We start from the raw sequence: 13,372 nt of genomic DNA, 5'->3' as shown, positions 1-13,372 counted from the left end.
AGGACAAAGCCAATGTCTTAATGCCTGGCTAAGATCTTGGGTCAGAGGCCCTGCCTCAGCTGAGACTGGAGACAAGTCCTTAGTCTTGATCCCAATCGCTACCGAGGCTACGCGGGTGGAGTTACCCTTCGGTCTTCTTTGGCTGGCTTTTCTCCCTGCTGTGTGCATTGGCATCTCATGGGGGTTTCAGCAGCTGTGTGTGGGGAGGTGGTGGCAAAGTGGCTACAGTGTGATGCAGTTTTAATAAAAATTTTATTACACAGCCATAATGTAATCAACACTTCTCCAAATCCAAATGATACTAAATACAGATCTACATGGTGGATCAAAATGACTCCAGCGAATTATCTGGATTCTATAATTTCATGTCTTTTAAAACCAGAAATCAAAAAAAGTCCAAGTTCATCATGATAGGAGAGGTCCCAGCAGCTCCAGGACTCTGCTGAAGTCCAGGCAATGTTAACAGTCTGTGATTCCACATTTACACAATGGTCTATAAAGAGTTGCGGTCAATGGACTATTCAAGTATATATGATTTTAACGAGTCCATCACCACTCCTTTGCCCAACTGAACTGTGTCACAGCTACCACATAGCTGTTACAGTCGTATTTAGCAATTTTACAGTCATAATACTCCTTTAAAACCATCCATTGCTGCTTAAAAAAAAAAAAGTAAACTAAGTTAAAGCGACACTGAGGCTCTACTAAACCCAGAAGTTACCAAGTTCATTTTTATGTTTAAATACAACTTACAAGTCCATGATTTCCCATCATCCCCCTTCCTTGTACAAAAGCAGGGTGAAGAAGCACAAAGCAGAGCTTTTAGATTCCTCTCTTGTGGAGATCAGGAGCTCTCAGCTGTTCCTTTAGCTTAGTTCTTGGTATATATAGTCAGCTGTACTTTGTTCTGAAAGATTTGTTAAATGCCACTTTTATTTACACTTGGAGCTTTACACCTGAGAATGATTATCAAGCAGTCAGCTTATCTCTTTTCAAACATTTCATAAAGACATACACACACCTCTGCTGGCTTCGCCCTAGCTGCACAATATATATGCTGGCCATATATATGTATACACACACACAAAACTGCACATGCTTGAAACATTTGCAACCTAAATCTTTTTGAGATGGAGTCTCACTCTGTCACCCAGACTGGAGTGCAGTGGCGCAATCTCGGCTCACCACAACCTCCGCCTCCCAGGTTCAAGGGATTCTCCTGTCTCAGCCCCCCAAGTAGCTGGGATTACAGGCACGCACCACCATGCCCGGCTAAGTTTTGAAGTTTTAGTAGAGATGGGGTTTCACCATGTTGGTCAGACTGGTCTTGAACTCCTGACCTCAGGTGATCCACCCGCCTCGGCCTCCCAAAGTGCTGGGATTACAGGCATGAGCCACCGCGCCCGGCGTAACCTAAATCTTTTTGTGTTTGCTCTCCACATTCATATTCAGAAATTTCTCTTAAAAACAAAACAAAATGTAATTCTTGCCAAAACAGCAAAACAGAATCACTAGGAAGAGGCTGGTATACTGGGTGAGAAAAAGAAGTTCTATGTTCAGCCAAGAAGCTGTGGGCTGTACCCATGGGATGAGCAAGACATTCGCTGCCCTCCCTGGTACCCGGCCATGGGCTTCCCTCCCGCACCTGCCAGGACACAGCCTGCAGGTCAGGGGGCTAAACTGGGGATTTTTCTCCAAAGTTGGGAAGGGATGGGGGAGAGTAGGTGGGGATGGGGAAGTTACACAGCTACAGCAGTCAGGCCTGTTTAGTAAGAAGAATCACATTTAATGAGTTTCTTTCTTGCAGTTTCAGATGCTCAAGTACAGCTGAAAAAAATCTGAAACAGCTATAGACCCATGACAGACTGATACAAAGAGTACTGCATTTTAAAAAAATGATAAAAAAATCCACACACTTACACACACACACATACACACTCTCGCTCTCAAATTAGACCCCCCCCCACAAATGTACACTTTTTGGAAACTAAACTGGTTTTGAAACCCCTTCTTCCAAAAAGAAGGGCAGAAGAGAAAGATGAAGAGAGGGAGGACCGCAGGTGCCCAATCCCCGCTCCCTCCACAAGGTCAGGGGCCGAATGTTCAATGGGTGGGCCAAGGCAGTCAGGAGAGAAGACCGCCCAGTGCTGCTGCTATGGCCCCAGGGGCTCCAGCAAGATTCCCAGCTCCATGGTAATACTGAATGCGTGCAGAGTGGCCAATGAACTGCGCGGTTAAAAAAACAAAAGGCAAACACAAATCTAAAGACATGGATGAAGCCCAAGAGAGCCCAGGCCCACACTGGGTGGGGCCCTTGGGGAGGGGAGGCTGGTGGGAGATGGTGTGCAGACAAGGGAGGTCTATACAGCAAATGGTTTATATTACAGATGACTGGCAGTTTAGAGTCTCTTCCCAGTTCGACAGCTGCTCCAGCCCAAAGAGGCTAAATCAAAGGAAAGGAGGAAAGGTGGGACGCTGCGATGGGGCATGCGGGGTCAGAAGCAGCAGGCTGGGTGTGCTCAAATAAGCCCTCGTCGTTTTTTGTAGTCTTCCAAGTTCAGAGATCTCCTTGGAGCCCCATCCTTGGCTGGCGGAGCCTTGGAGGTGATGGCTAAAGCCTTTGACTCTGTGGGAAAGAAAAGCAAGTTGGCAGCTGAGGTCCCACAAAGTCCTCTTAGTCCCGTGCTGCACCCCTGCAGGCAGCCTCCTGACTGTGGCCCTGTTCCCTCTCACCATACCCACAGCCTGTCTTGGCCTGGCCTGTGGATGCTGATGAGCCAACATTCCCCTTTCTTCCCTTAAAGTGGGCTTCCTTGTTGCCCCAGAGAACCATGGATCCATCTGGTCCTCAGCCCTCACCACCCGCCCCACCCTCACATACCTGAGCTGGGAACTTGTAAATCAATCTTCACGTCAAAATCGTGTACTTTGAACAGATCTTCTGAGAGGTCACTGGCTGACTTAGAATTCAAATCTTTATCTTTGCCTTGACCCTGGAATGTGAAGAGGAAAACTAATGGTAAGAGCATAAATGCAAGTGGATTTCTAGCAGCAGCAGCCACTAATGGTAAAAAGCTCTTATTTGAGTTCATTAGATTTTCCTACTAAGGCGCCTTTCTGATTCTTTCTCTCAGAGGGAGGCCACGGACAAAGAGCTTTCTCTCCTGAAGGCTGAAAGCACAGAGAAGAGGGCAGGTTCATGTCTGTGGTATGAAGGTAGAAAGGGTGGGCTTAAGACAGCGGGTCACCTCCTGACCTAAGATTTCAGAAGTCCTGAGACTGGTTAGACTCCAGCAGGAAAAGAGGAAAAGACTTAACTTGGACGGATAACTGCCTTTTTTTTTTTTTTTTTTTTGAGATGGGCGTCTTGCTCTTGTCATCCAGGCTGGAGTACAATGGAGCGATCTTAGATCACTGCAACCTCTCCCTCCCAGGTTCATGCGATTCTCCTGCCTCAGCCTCCTAGCTGGGATTATAGGAACCCGCCACCACACTAATTTTTTTCTAATTTTAGTAGAGACAGGGTTTCACCATGTTGGCCAGGCTGGTCTCGAACTCCTGACCTCAGGTGATTCACCCACCTCCACTTCCCAAAGTGCTGGGATTACAGGCATGAGCCACTGCACCTGGCCAGAAAACTGCTTTTAAATGTGCCGTTTTCAATGAGCTTTCACTTTTACAATATCTGATCTTTGTATGTTATCTCTCCTCCTGTGAAGTTGGCAGGGTATATAGTAGTACCCTCATTTTACACAGGAGAAAAGGGGGGATGCTGAAGGCTAGAAGCCAGCTCCCGAAGGACAGTCAAGGCCCTAGGTAAGTAGTGGTGTTAGGTTTGGAATTAAGGTTATCTGTTGATTATATTTGCAAATAACTGGGATGGGGAAGGGACTCCAAGAGGGACTCCCTGTTCCTCCAGGTGGAAAAATCAAGCCCAGACTAGACAAGGTGCTTGTCTGGTGCCTCAGCTAGCAGCCTCGCTCAGCAGACAACAGGGTGGTACCGCACTTGCCTTGCTCATTTCCTTTGGAGCATCTGGTAACACTCCAGAACCGTATTTTGCATTCAGCTGGGCCAAGATGGCAGCTTGAACAGCTGGGTCTCTGGACTGGGAGAGAAAATCAGTTATTTTAGAGATTGTTTGACACTCACAGAGTCCTACTGCCAGATTCTTTCCCACCTACCAAACTAACATCACAAGCACCACAGCGGGCCCATCAGCAGCTAGTGGGGTTTTCCTCAAAGCAGCAGCAAAAAAAAAAAAAAGGCAATTAAAAGCTTGAAAGCCAAGCCCAGCCCAGCCAGGCCCTAGCTAAGGGCCACATTACTAATGTCTGCTGCACTGTAAACCCACCCTGATACAGGAGGGTCAGTCACTAGGTTTTTGTAAATCCATGCCACGTTTTCACTGCCTATATGCCTGATAGCAAGATAAAAAAGGAAGTATCCAGACCCAAGAGCTTCAGACAAGCAAATCCCAGCTAAGAAAACATTATTTTTAACTTCGTTATTAATTTCCTAATGGAATTCATTTTCTGTCCTAGAATCTAGGTGCTGACTAAAACGTCCTCTTTCGGCACTCACATTAGAAACGATGGTAGGCTTGCACTGGCGCCGGGTAAACGGATCCATCTGTTGGTTTTTCATGTTGTGACTTTCAGCCTGAAACAGAGAGCATGCACCACAGAACTGGATCTCCATCCCCCCACCCTTTCACCATAAGCTCACAGGCAAGTAAGTCTTTGCAAGCGACTGAAAAGAAAAAAAAAAGCGATCATCCTTTTCCTTTTTTAAAAAATTTTGTGTGAGATGGAGTCTCGCTCTGTCGCCTAGGCTGAAGTGCAGTGGCGCAATCTCAGCTCACTGCAACCGCTGCCTCTCAGGTTCGAGTGGTTCTCCTGCCTTAGCCTCTCCAGCAGCTGGGACTACAGGTGCAAGTCACCACACCCAGCTAATTTTTGTATTTTTAGTAGAGACAGGGTTTCGCCATGTTGCCTAGGCTGGTAAACTCCTGACCTCAGGTGATCCACCCACCTCAGCCTCCCAAAGTGCTAGGATTACAGGCGTGAGCCACCATGCCCAGCTAATTTTTTTCATTTTTTAGATGGATTCTCGCTCTGTTGCCCAGGCTAAAGAGGAGTGGTATCAGCTCACTGCAACCTCTGCCTCCCAGGTTCAAGCAATTCTCGTGCCTCAGCCTCCCAAGTAGCTCGGGTTACAGGTGTGCACCATCATGTCCAGCTCATTTTTGTATTTTTAGTAGAGACAGGGTTTCATCATGTTGGCCAGGGTGGTCTCAAACTCCTGACCTCAGGTGATCCACCCACCTCGGCCTCCCAAAGTGCTGGAGTTACAGGCGTGAGCCACCGCGCCCAGCATATTATCTTTTCCCTTCAAGAATACCAGAGTAGATATGGGGGCAACAACCAAGAAACAGAAATTGAGAAAAAACAAATACCTGTGGAGTAGAATCTAAGGGTGGGAAAAGGCAGGACAGGGCAGAAGACTGCTGCTTTTCATTAGGAATAAATTACATCGATGTATGTGGACATACAGAGTGTGTGTATATGTGAAGTGCACATGTTATTTCAATAATTAAAAAATAAACTTGGGCAAGATGTAGAAAAGATGTCATGGTTTATTAATTAGCTTTGTTTTAGTGATTCAGATAAAGTGTTCTTACCACAAGGGCCTTCTCAGACTCTACAATGTTCCATTCCCGGTTCCGTTGGTTGATGTAACTGTGGGGTGAGTAAGAAGGATGAGTCAATGGCTATGAAACGATGGAGGGAGGGAACCACTGAGCCCTGAACCCAGATATCTATGGGGTCAGTGCAGCACAAAGTGTACAGGCCACAGGCTTGCCTGATAATTTTGGCCAAGGTCTGTGGGCCAAAAATAGGCTCTATAACACACCTGATAGCGGATATATTCTTGGTCCGCTGGCGGTCCAGGGCCTCTGCCCGTTCCTCCAGCTCATTCAGCTGATCTTGGATTTGTTTGGCCTTGTCCTGATCCCCCAGATCCTCAGCCATGGCCTACACAGAGAGATGTGTGAGTTCTTGGCTACATACAACTGACTGTATATCAAGTATCCCCTCACTTCCAGCACAGGCAAAGGTATCTCATGTGGTGAGCAAAGGACAGGAGATGTGGAAGAAAACTGCAGAAGTACTTTACAAATACAAGATATAATTTATATTATAGTAGTACACAGTACAGTGGGGAACACCTTCCCATATAGCTACCTGGCTGTGGGTCCCTGGTGGCAGTAGAACGCCAGGCCTCACAGGGTGGCTAAACCACCATAACAAGGCCCACCCCAACCCAGTGTGAAGAATGGAAAATCACCAGCCACAGGTGGCCTCGACAGTGTCATCTGTCTGTTCAGACTCAGTGCTGAATACCACCCAGGGTCTATTTTATTACACAGGAAGCTGAAGTGACTAGAAAGTAAGAAGACTGGCACGCAGGAGATCAGTTTGAATTTAGGGAATGGAAAATGGCCAAGGAACGTTACCCAGGCGCCAAGAACACACTGTGTTGCTTATAATCGAGCCCAGAATTTTCTCCCAATCCTGCCACCACTAACTTGGCAGAGGATGAACAAGTTTGATTTCTACATCTCCTTACAGGATGAGGAAAGAGGCTCGAGTACAACTCCTTACCTTTTCCTTCAGTAGCTGAGTCTTCTTCATAGCGTAGTTGGGTGGAGCTTTTCTGAACCTTTCTTTCTCTTTTACAATCTGTACCAGAGAGGAGATACCAGCAGTGAGGTATTCCTAAGCTATTTTTGCAGACAGGCTAAGTGAGCCCATTTTGGATGCAAACAGCTAGTTACAAGGGGGCTGCTCTTCCTATGGCAGTGCCATGCCCCAGAGAGAGAGACAGAGCGGGTTCATTCCAAGGGATACTATGCTGCTTCCCGGGTCACGGAGATTCTTCTGGGACAGTCTGAAGGAACATGCACCAAGAAACAGCAGCCCAAGGGCCTGGTAGTGTAAGGCTAGCCACTGTCCAAGAGAACAGAGATCAAATAATTTTACCAAGATGTTTTAGAGAAGGAAAACTCTTGAAGGATCAAGCCTAGCAGAACACAGATCCCGGAGCCCTAAATACACTTTAGTGTACGTAGCCTCATTTGTTGTCTCATCTGAACTCTGAATACACTCCAGTCTATGTTAGCCTCATCTGCACATGAGAATGTATAGAAAAAAGCTTGATGAACAATAAATAATAAGGTAGTAATATTAGTATTCCCTCATTTTCATGCATAGCTAAAAATGTCAAGATATAGGGAAATAAGAGAATCATGTTCTTCTCTCAACACTGGTTCTTGCTGAACCTCTAGGCTCTGGGGCACTAGGTTTCTTACCTCTTCAATGTCCTGATCATTGAATTTATAATTAAGAGCTTCTTTAATAGATAATTCCTTTTTATTGATTTCATCTAGAGTGGGCAACTGCATGCCAGCAGAGAACATCTGGATCAAAAACACGATACAAGGTTATGAGTAGGGATTTTGGAAAGATATTTTTCTCAATATGCACGAACAACTGCTAGGTAATCTCTAGCCACGTACCGCTTCTTTCCACTTCATAAACTCACTTTCGGTGAATTCTTGGTTTGAGACAAACTCTAAACGGAACACGCGTTGGTCGTTGCCATGCCTACATAAAAGAGAGACAGCATATCCAAGAAATGTGCATGGTGACTGTAGTACAAGTAAAGCAACCTTACCAGACTATGTATTACTTATATATACCTGTTGGAGCGGTTCTCAATCCTGGCTACCCTATAAAATCATCCCAGGCTGTTTTAATGGGCAGCCAAGATTGAGATCCCAAAGCTAGCACTGGAAACCAAATGGGCTTGGTCAGAGCTTCAAAAGTCAGTTTATATTAAAATCCATTACAGTCAGCATCAACAATACGCAACAGAGCCTGGGACAGGGGTACATGCCTGTGGTCGCAGCTCCTCAGGAGACTGAGGTGGGCGGGAGGATCACCTGAGCCCAGGAGTTCCAAGCAGCAGTGCACTATGATGGCACCTAGAACAGTGCCTGGCACACTGTACATTCGGTAAATATTTGCTGAATGAATGACACTTTCATTTTATTGAAGAGGAAATGAAGTCCATAAAAATGATCTTTCTTGTCACACATGAGGTTATGAGATAGAGCCAGAACCAGAAGCAAGCCTCTTGGCCATGCTTGCCAAGGAAATGCCAGCGAGGCTCCGGGAGGGTCTCTTACAATGCCACATTTCCTTTCTCTGTGTCCTACCACTTCATATATTTGGTTCCCCCAGAGGAGAGAATATCCTACCTTCCCTATAGACAAAGATGGAATACAAGTCTCCCTCCAAGTGTACCTTGTGGGGATTGCATAAATAGCATTCATGGTAACAAGGCACATCACACAGAATAGCAGCCCCCAAAGCCAGTGCCTGTTTGAAGTGGAAGCAGAAGCTGCCCCAGAAGTGCCTCCTACCGTAGTTGCAGTCCTTTGTTTGTTCTGGTGCCACCTAGCTGGTAAACTTTGGCAGTTTCCACAACACCTGTAATCTCAGCCACCTAAGTGACAGGACAGAGACACCAGTCAAAACCAGACTCTTCCAGGGCTTTCCACAACACTCTTCCTTTGCATCGCTCTACCTGAACGGAGACAACTGATCGAGTGCTGAGTACAGTCCACAGCTGCCAGGGGTTCTGGGCACCCTTCTCAGGTTTAGAATGCAGATGGCCAAGCACAGGGAGCCTTGTGCCCAGGAGGAGCAAGTGCCAGCAGAAGAGGAGCCTGGTGGGGCCCACTGGCAGCTTTTCCTCCAACTAATTCTAACTCACGAGGGATGTATTTGGGATTTCACCGGTTGATTTTTATCAGCCAAATGTGAAGACCATGTAGGTCAGTTTCTGTTGCCAAGCATTTCAGGATATGGCATGGCTGCAGGTCCTCATACAAGGAGATAACACACGTAAAAACCAGACAACTAAGAATAACACAAAACAAAAACAAGTCAGGCTGGGCGCCGAGGTTCATGCCTGTAATTCCAGCACTTTGGGAGGCTGACATGCTTGAAGCCAGGAATTTGAGACCAACCAGGGCAACACAGAGAGACCCAGTTTCTCTTTTATTTATTTATTTATTTTTTTGAGACAAAGTCTCACTCTGTTGCCAGGCTGGAGTGCAGTGGTGTGATCTCGGCTCACTACAACCTCTGCCTCCTGGGTTCAAGCGATTCTCCTGCCTCAGCCGCCCAAGTAGCTGGGACTACAGGCATGCACCACCACGCCCGGCTAATTTTTTGTATTTTTAGTAGAGATGGGGTTTCACCATGTTAGCCAGGATGGTATCAACCTCCTCACCTCATGACCCACCCACCCCTCCCAAAGTGCTGGGATTACAGGCATAGGCCACCACGCCCAGCCGAGACCCAGTCTCTACAAAAAAGAAAAAAAAATTAGTTGGGCATAGTGGTGTGCACTTATAGTCTTAGCTACTCAAGAGGCTGTCGTAGGAGGATTGAGTACAGGAGTTCAAGGTTGCAGTGAGCTATGATCACACTGCTGCATGCTAGCCTGGCCAACAGGGCGAGATCCTATCTCAAACAGACTGGGCAGTGTCTCACGCCTGCAAACCTAGCATTTTGGAAGGCCAAGGCAGGAAGATGGCTTGAGTCCAGGAGTTCCAGATCAGCCTGGGCAACATGGTTAAGACACTGTCTCAAAAAAAAAAACCAAAAAACCCCAACACCTGGGCTGGGCGCGGTGGCTCACGTCTGTAATCCCAGCACTTTGGGAGGCCGAGGAGGGCAGATCACGAGGTCAGGAGATCGAGACCATCCTGGCTAATACGGTGAAACCCCGTCTCTACTAAAAATACAAAAAATTAGCTGGGCGTGGTGGTGGGTGCCTGTAGTCCCAGCTACTTGGGAGGCTAAGGCAGGAGAATGGCGTGAACCCAGGAGGCGGAGCTTGCAGAGAGCCGAGATCACGCCACAGCACTCCAGCCTGCGTGACAGAGCAAGACTCTGTCTCAAAAACAAAACAAAAAACCAACACCCAGCACTTTAGGAGGCTGAGGCCAGAACATCACTTGAGGCCCAGAGTTTGAGACCAGCATAAGCAACAGAGAGAGGCTGTCACTACAAAAAATTTTTTTAAAATACCAAAGTAAGGCCGGGCGCGGTGGCTCACGCCTGTAATCCCAGCACTTTGGGAGGCCGAGGCGGGCGGATCACGAGGTCAGGAGATCGAGACCATCCTGGCTAACATGGTGAAACCCCATCTCCACTAAAAATACAAAAAATTAGCCAAACGTGGTGGTGGGCGTCTGTAGTCCCAGCTACTTGGGAGGCTGAGGCAGGAGAATGGCGTGAATCTGGGAGGCAGAGCTTGCAGTGAGCAGAGATCATGCCACAGCACTCCAGCCTAGGCAACTGAGCAAGACTCTGTCTCAAAAAAAAAAAAAAAAAAAAAAAAAAGAAAATTAGCCAGGTGTGGTGGTGCACGCCTGTAGTCCCAGCTACTCAGAGGCTGAGGCATGAGAATCACTTGAACCCAGGAGGCAGAGGCTGCAGTGAGCTGAGATCGTGCCACTGCATTCCAGCCTGGGCAACAGGGTAAGACTTTGTCTCCAAAAATAAAAAAAAAACTGAAAAATTAAAAATAAGGCTGGGCTCAGTGGCTCATGCCTGTAATCCCAGCACTTTGGGAGGCCGAGGTGGGTGGACCACCTGATGTCAGGACTTCAAGACCAGCCTGGCCAAAATGGTGAAACCCCCTCTCTACTGAAAATACAAACATTAGCCAGGTGCAGTGGTGGGCGCCTGTAACACCAGATACTCAGCAGGCTGAGGGAGGGGAACTGCTTGAACCCGGGAGGCGGAGGTTTCAGTGAGCCAAGATCATGCCATTGCACTCCAGCCTGGGCAACAAAAGTGAAACTCTGTCTGAAAAATAAATAAATAAATAAATAAATAAATAAAAATAGGCCAGGTGAGGTGACTCACGCCAGCACTTTGGGAGGCCAAGGCAGGCAGATCACAAGGTCAAGAGTTCAAGAGCAGCCTTGCTAACATGGTGAAACCCCATCTCTACTAAAAATACAAAAATTAGCCAGGTGTGGTGGCGGGCGGCTATAGTCCCAGCTACTTGGGAAGCTGAGGCGGGACAATTGCTTGAACCCAGGAGGCGGAGGTTGCAGTGAGCCAAGACCATGCCATTGCACTCCACCCTGGGTAATACAGTGAGACCTCATCTCAAAAGAAAAAAAAAAGGGCCGGGCGCAGTGGCTCACACCTGTAATCCCAGCACTTTGGGAGGCCAAGACGGGTGGATCATGAGGTCAGGAGATCGAGACCATCCTGGCTAACACGGTGAAATCCCGTCTCTACTAAAAATACAAAAATTAGCCGGGTGCGGTGGCGGGTGCCTATAGTTCTAGCTACATGGGAGGCTGAGGCAGGAGAATGGCATGAACCCCGGAGGCGGAGCTTGCAGTGAGTGGAGATCACGTCACTGCACTCCAGCCTGGGCGACAGAGCAAGACTCCGTCTAAAAAAAAAAAAAGAAAGAAAAGAAAGAAAGAAAGAAAGAAAGAAAAAAATGGTAAAATATAATATAAATAAATAAATAAATCCCAAAGCGTTGGGATTATGGGCGTGAGTCACTGTGCCCAGTCCACCTAGACCACAGAAGCAGTGCTGGAACATACATAATAACCTGTATTAGTCTGGAGGGTGTTTTTTAACCTCAATACAATTCCCTGGCATAGAAGTCACTTGGTATGCAACACGAAACTTTTCATTCAGTGGTTTTTCAAATGAACATATCTTTTAGATTAGGTAACTCCCAATGAACACTTCATAGATGCCTCCCTTCTCCCTTTTATACTGAAGGGGGAATAGAGAAAATTATTCTAAATCCAAATCTTCCAGTCCCTTGGGCTCCAAGTCCTCTTCTTGGCAACAAGTCATGAAGGATTCCTGGGCACCTCAGACTGTCACTGCTCTATGGGGATCCTACTTGGAGTCTACTTTCCATCGAATGCTGACAAAAGAGTGATAGATTTTTTCAGTGGCTCCTGCCCTCAGTTGAGACTAATTCTATTGAAAGCAAGGACAATTGTCCAAGGGAAGAAATACCAACCCGGTAAACTGGTTTGCTGTTGTGGTTTCCAATGCCAATCCGCACAAAACATCCTGTGACAGTTTTAGCAAAGAAGGGCATGTGACACCAACGTTCTAGTTTATGTCGTGATAATCGAACCCGATTCAATTCTTCAGGTAAGGAAACTGGTTGGGATTTTGGAGGGATCTCTTCTTTCCTAAGAGGAAAAAAGGGGCACTGGAAAAAATGTTCATCATAAAAACAGAACAAGATAGAAAAATAATATCAACTCCTCAAAACTTAACCAAAGTACATGTGACTAGCCTAGGAGGAGAAGTAAATGAAGCACCAGCAAAGACTTGTAATAGGATCTTGTTCCTGACCAGTAGTGTGAACTGTTTCAAATAAGACTGCCATCTTAGATAACCCATCAGAGTAAGAAAATGAATGAAAGCTCCAGGCCAATCTGAGCGTGACATGAAGTCAGTTCCTACCTTCCAGGCCCTGGTGAAATGTCCAAGCGCACAGGCTAGCAGCCAAATGAATGGGCTGACGTGCTGGGGAACTCAGTTCAGCAAACCAAAGGTAACCAAGTCAAAGTTAGTGGCCCAAACAGGGCCCACTCTTCCTCAAAAACCCACCTATCCTGCCTACTAGACCAAAATGTACAAGAGCTTACTCCTCTTCTTCATCAGATGACGATGTTCGCGATGACCGGTCTGACTTCTCACTGGATTTGTCATCCTCTTCCTCTTCTTCATCATCAGAGTAGACCTCACTGGTTTTTAATGGCTGTTTTTTGGCAAGGAGCTCAGCTAGAAAGAAAGGAGATGTTTACCTACGTTTTCTCAACAAGAAAATGAATTCATTCTTGAAAAAGAACTGGAAATGGAAGAGGACTCAAATACACAGCTCTGTCCTCTCTAGACTGGACTGTGCTAACTTGGGGTATATACAGAAATGAGTTAAAACACAGAGTTAAAATTATTCAGGTGCCAAATATCAGACCCCAACAGATGAAAAAAGGGCTGGAAGACTGATACTAAGTAGGCAGAAAGGGTAACCAACACTACTGACAGTTCTCGTTTATGGCACTCAAGACACTTGACTATGGGAAGGAAAGAGGTCCCCCTCTTGATGACTTCAGAAGCTTCTGAGGAAAACTTCAAATAGGAGAGTGGCTGATCACCACTGGTACATCTACCAATGAACTACTGTGCAGCTATAAAAAAGGAACGTGGGACCAGGTGCAGTGGCTTAT

The 13,372-nt window shown here is 46.7% G+C and overlaps 1 protein-coding gene across 1 annotated transcript in view; it reads right to left on the bottom strand.

Annotated features, from left to right (window-relative positions):
- Nucleotides 1-233: 233 nt before the first annotated feature.
- RTF1 (RTF1 homolog, Paf1/RNA polymerase II complex component) overlaps nucleotides 234-13,372 on the bottom strand; it is a 67,529-nt gene continuing 54,390 nt past the window's right edge. The window contains exons 7-18 of the mRNA XM_008016959.3: nucleotides 12,791-12,926; nucleotides 12,151-12,328; nucleotides 8,492-8,574; nucleotides 7,583-7,670; nucleotides 7,376-7,483; nucleotides 6,669-6,746; nucleotides 5,917-6,038; nucleotides 5,684-5,741; nucleotides 4,585-4,662; nucleotides 4,013-4,108; nucleotides 2,882-2,993; nucleotides 234-2,626 (exon numbers count right to left, since the gene is read on the bottom strand). Coding sequence (XP_008015150.1) covers nucleotides 2,520-2,626; nucleotides 2,882-2,993; nucleotides 4,013-4,108; nucleotides 4,585-4,662; nucleotides 5,684-5,741; nucleotides 5,917-6,038; nucleotides 6,669-6,746; nucleotides 7,376-7,483; nucleotides 7,583-7,670; nucleotides 8,492-8,574; nucleotides 12,151-12,328; nucleotides 12,791-12,926 — 1,244 coding nt within the window. The 3' untranslated portion in view covers nucleotides 234-2,519. The remainder of the gene's footprint in view (nucleotides 2,627-2,881; nucleotides 2,994-4,012; nucleotides 4,109-4,584; nucleotides 4,663-5,683; nucleotides 5,742-5,916; nucleotides 6,039-6,668; nucleotides 6,747-7,375; nucleotides 7,484-7,582; nucleotides 7,671-8,491; nucleotides 8,575-12,150; nucleotides 12,329-12,790; nucleotides 12,927-13,372) is intronic.

The sequence above is a fragment of the Chlorocebus sabaeus genome, chromosome 26, assembly GCF_047675955.1.
Source record: "Chlorocebus sabaeus isolate Y175 chromosome 26, mChlSab1.0.hap1, whole genome shotgun sequence".
Lineage (NCBI taxonomy): Eukaryota > Metazoa > Chordata > Mammalia > Primates > Cercopithecidae > Chlorocebus > Chlorocebus sabaeus.
Note: the sequence above shows the minus strand (reverse complement) of the source record. Positions and strands in the feature narration are given on the sequence as shown.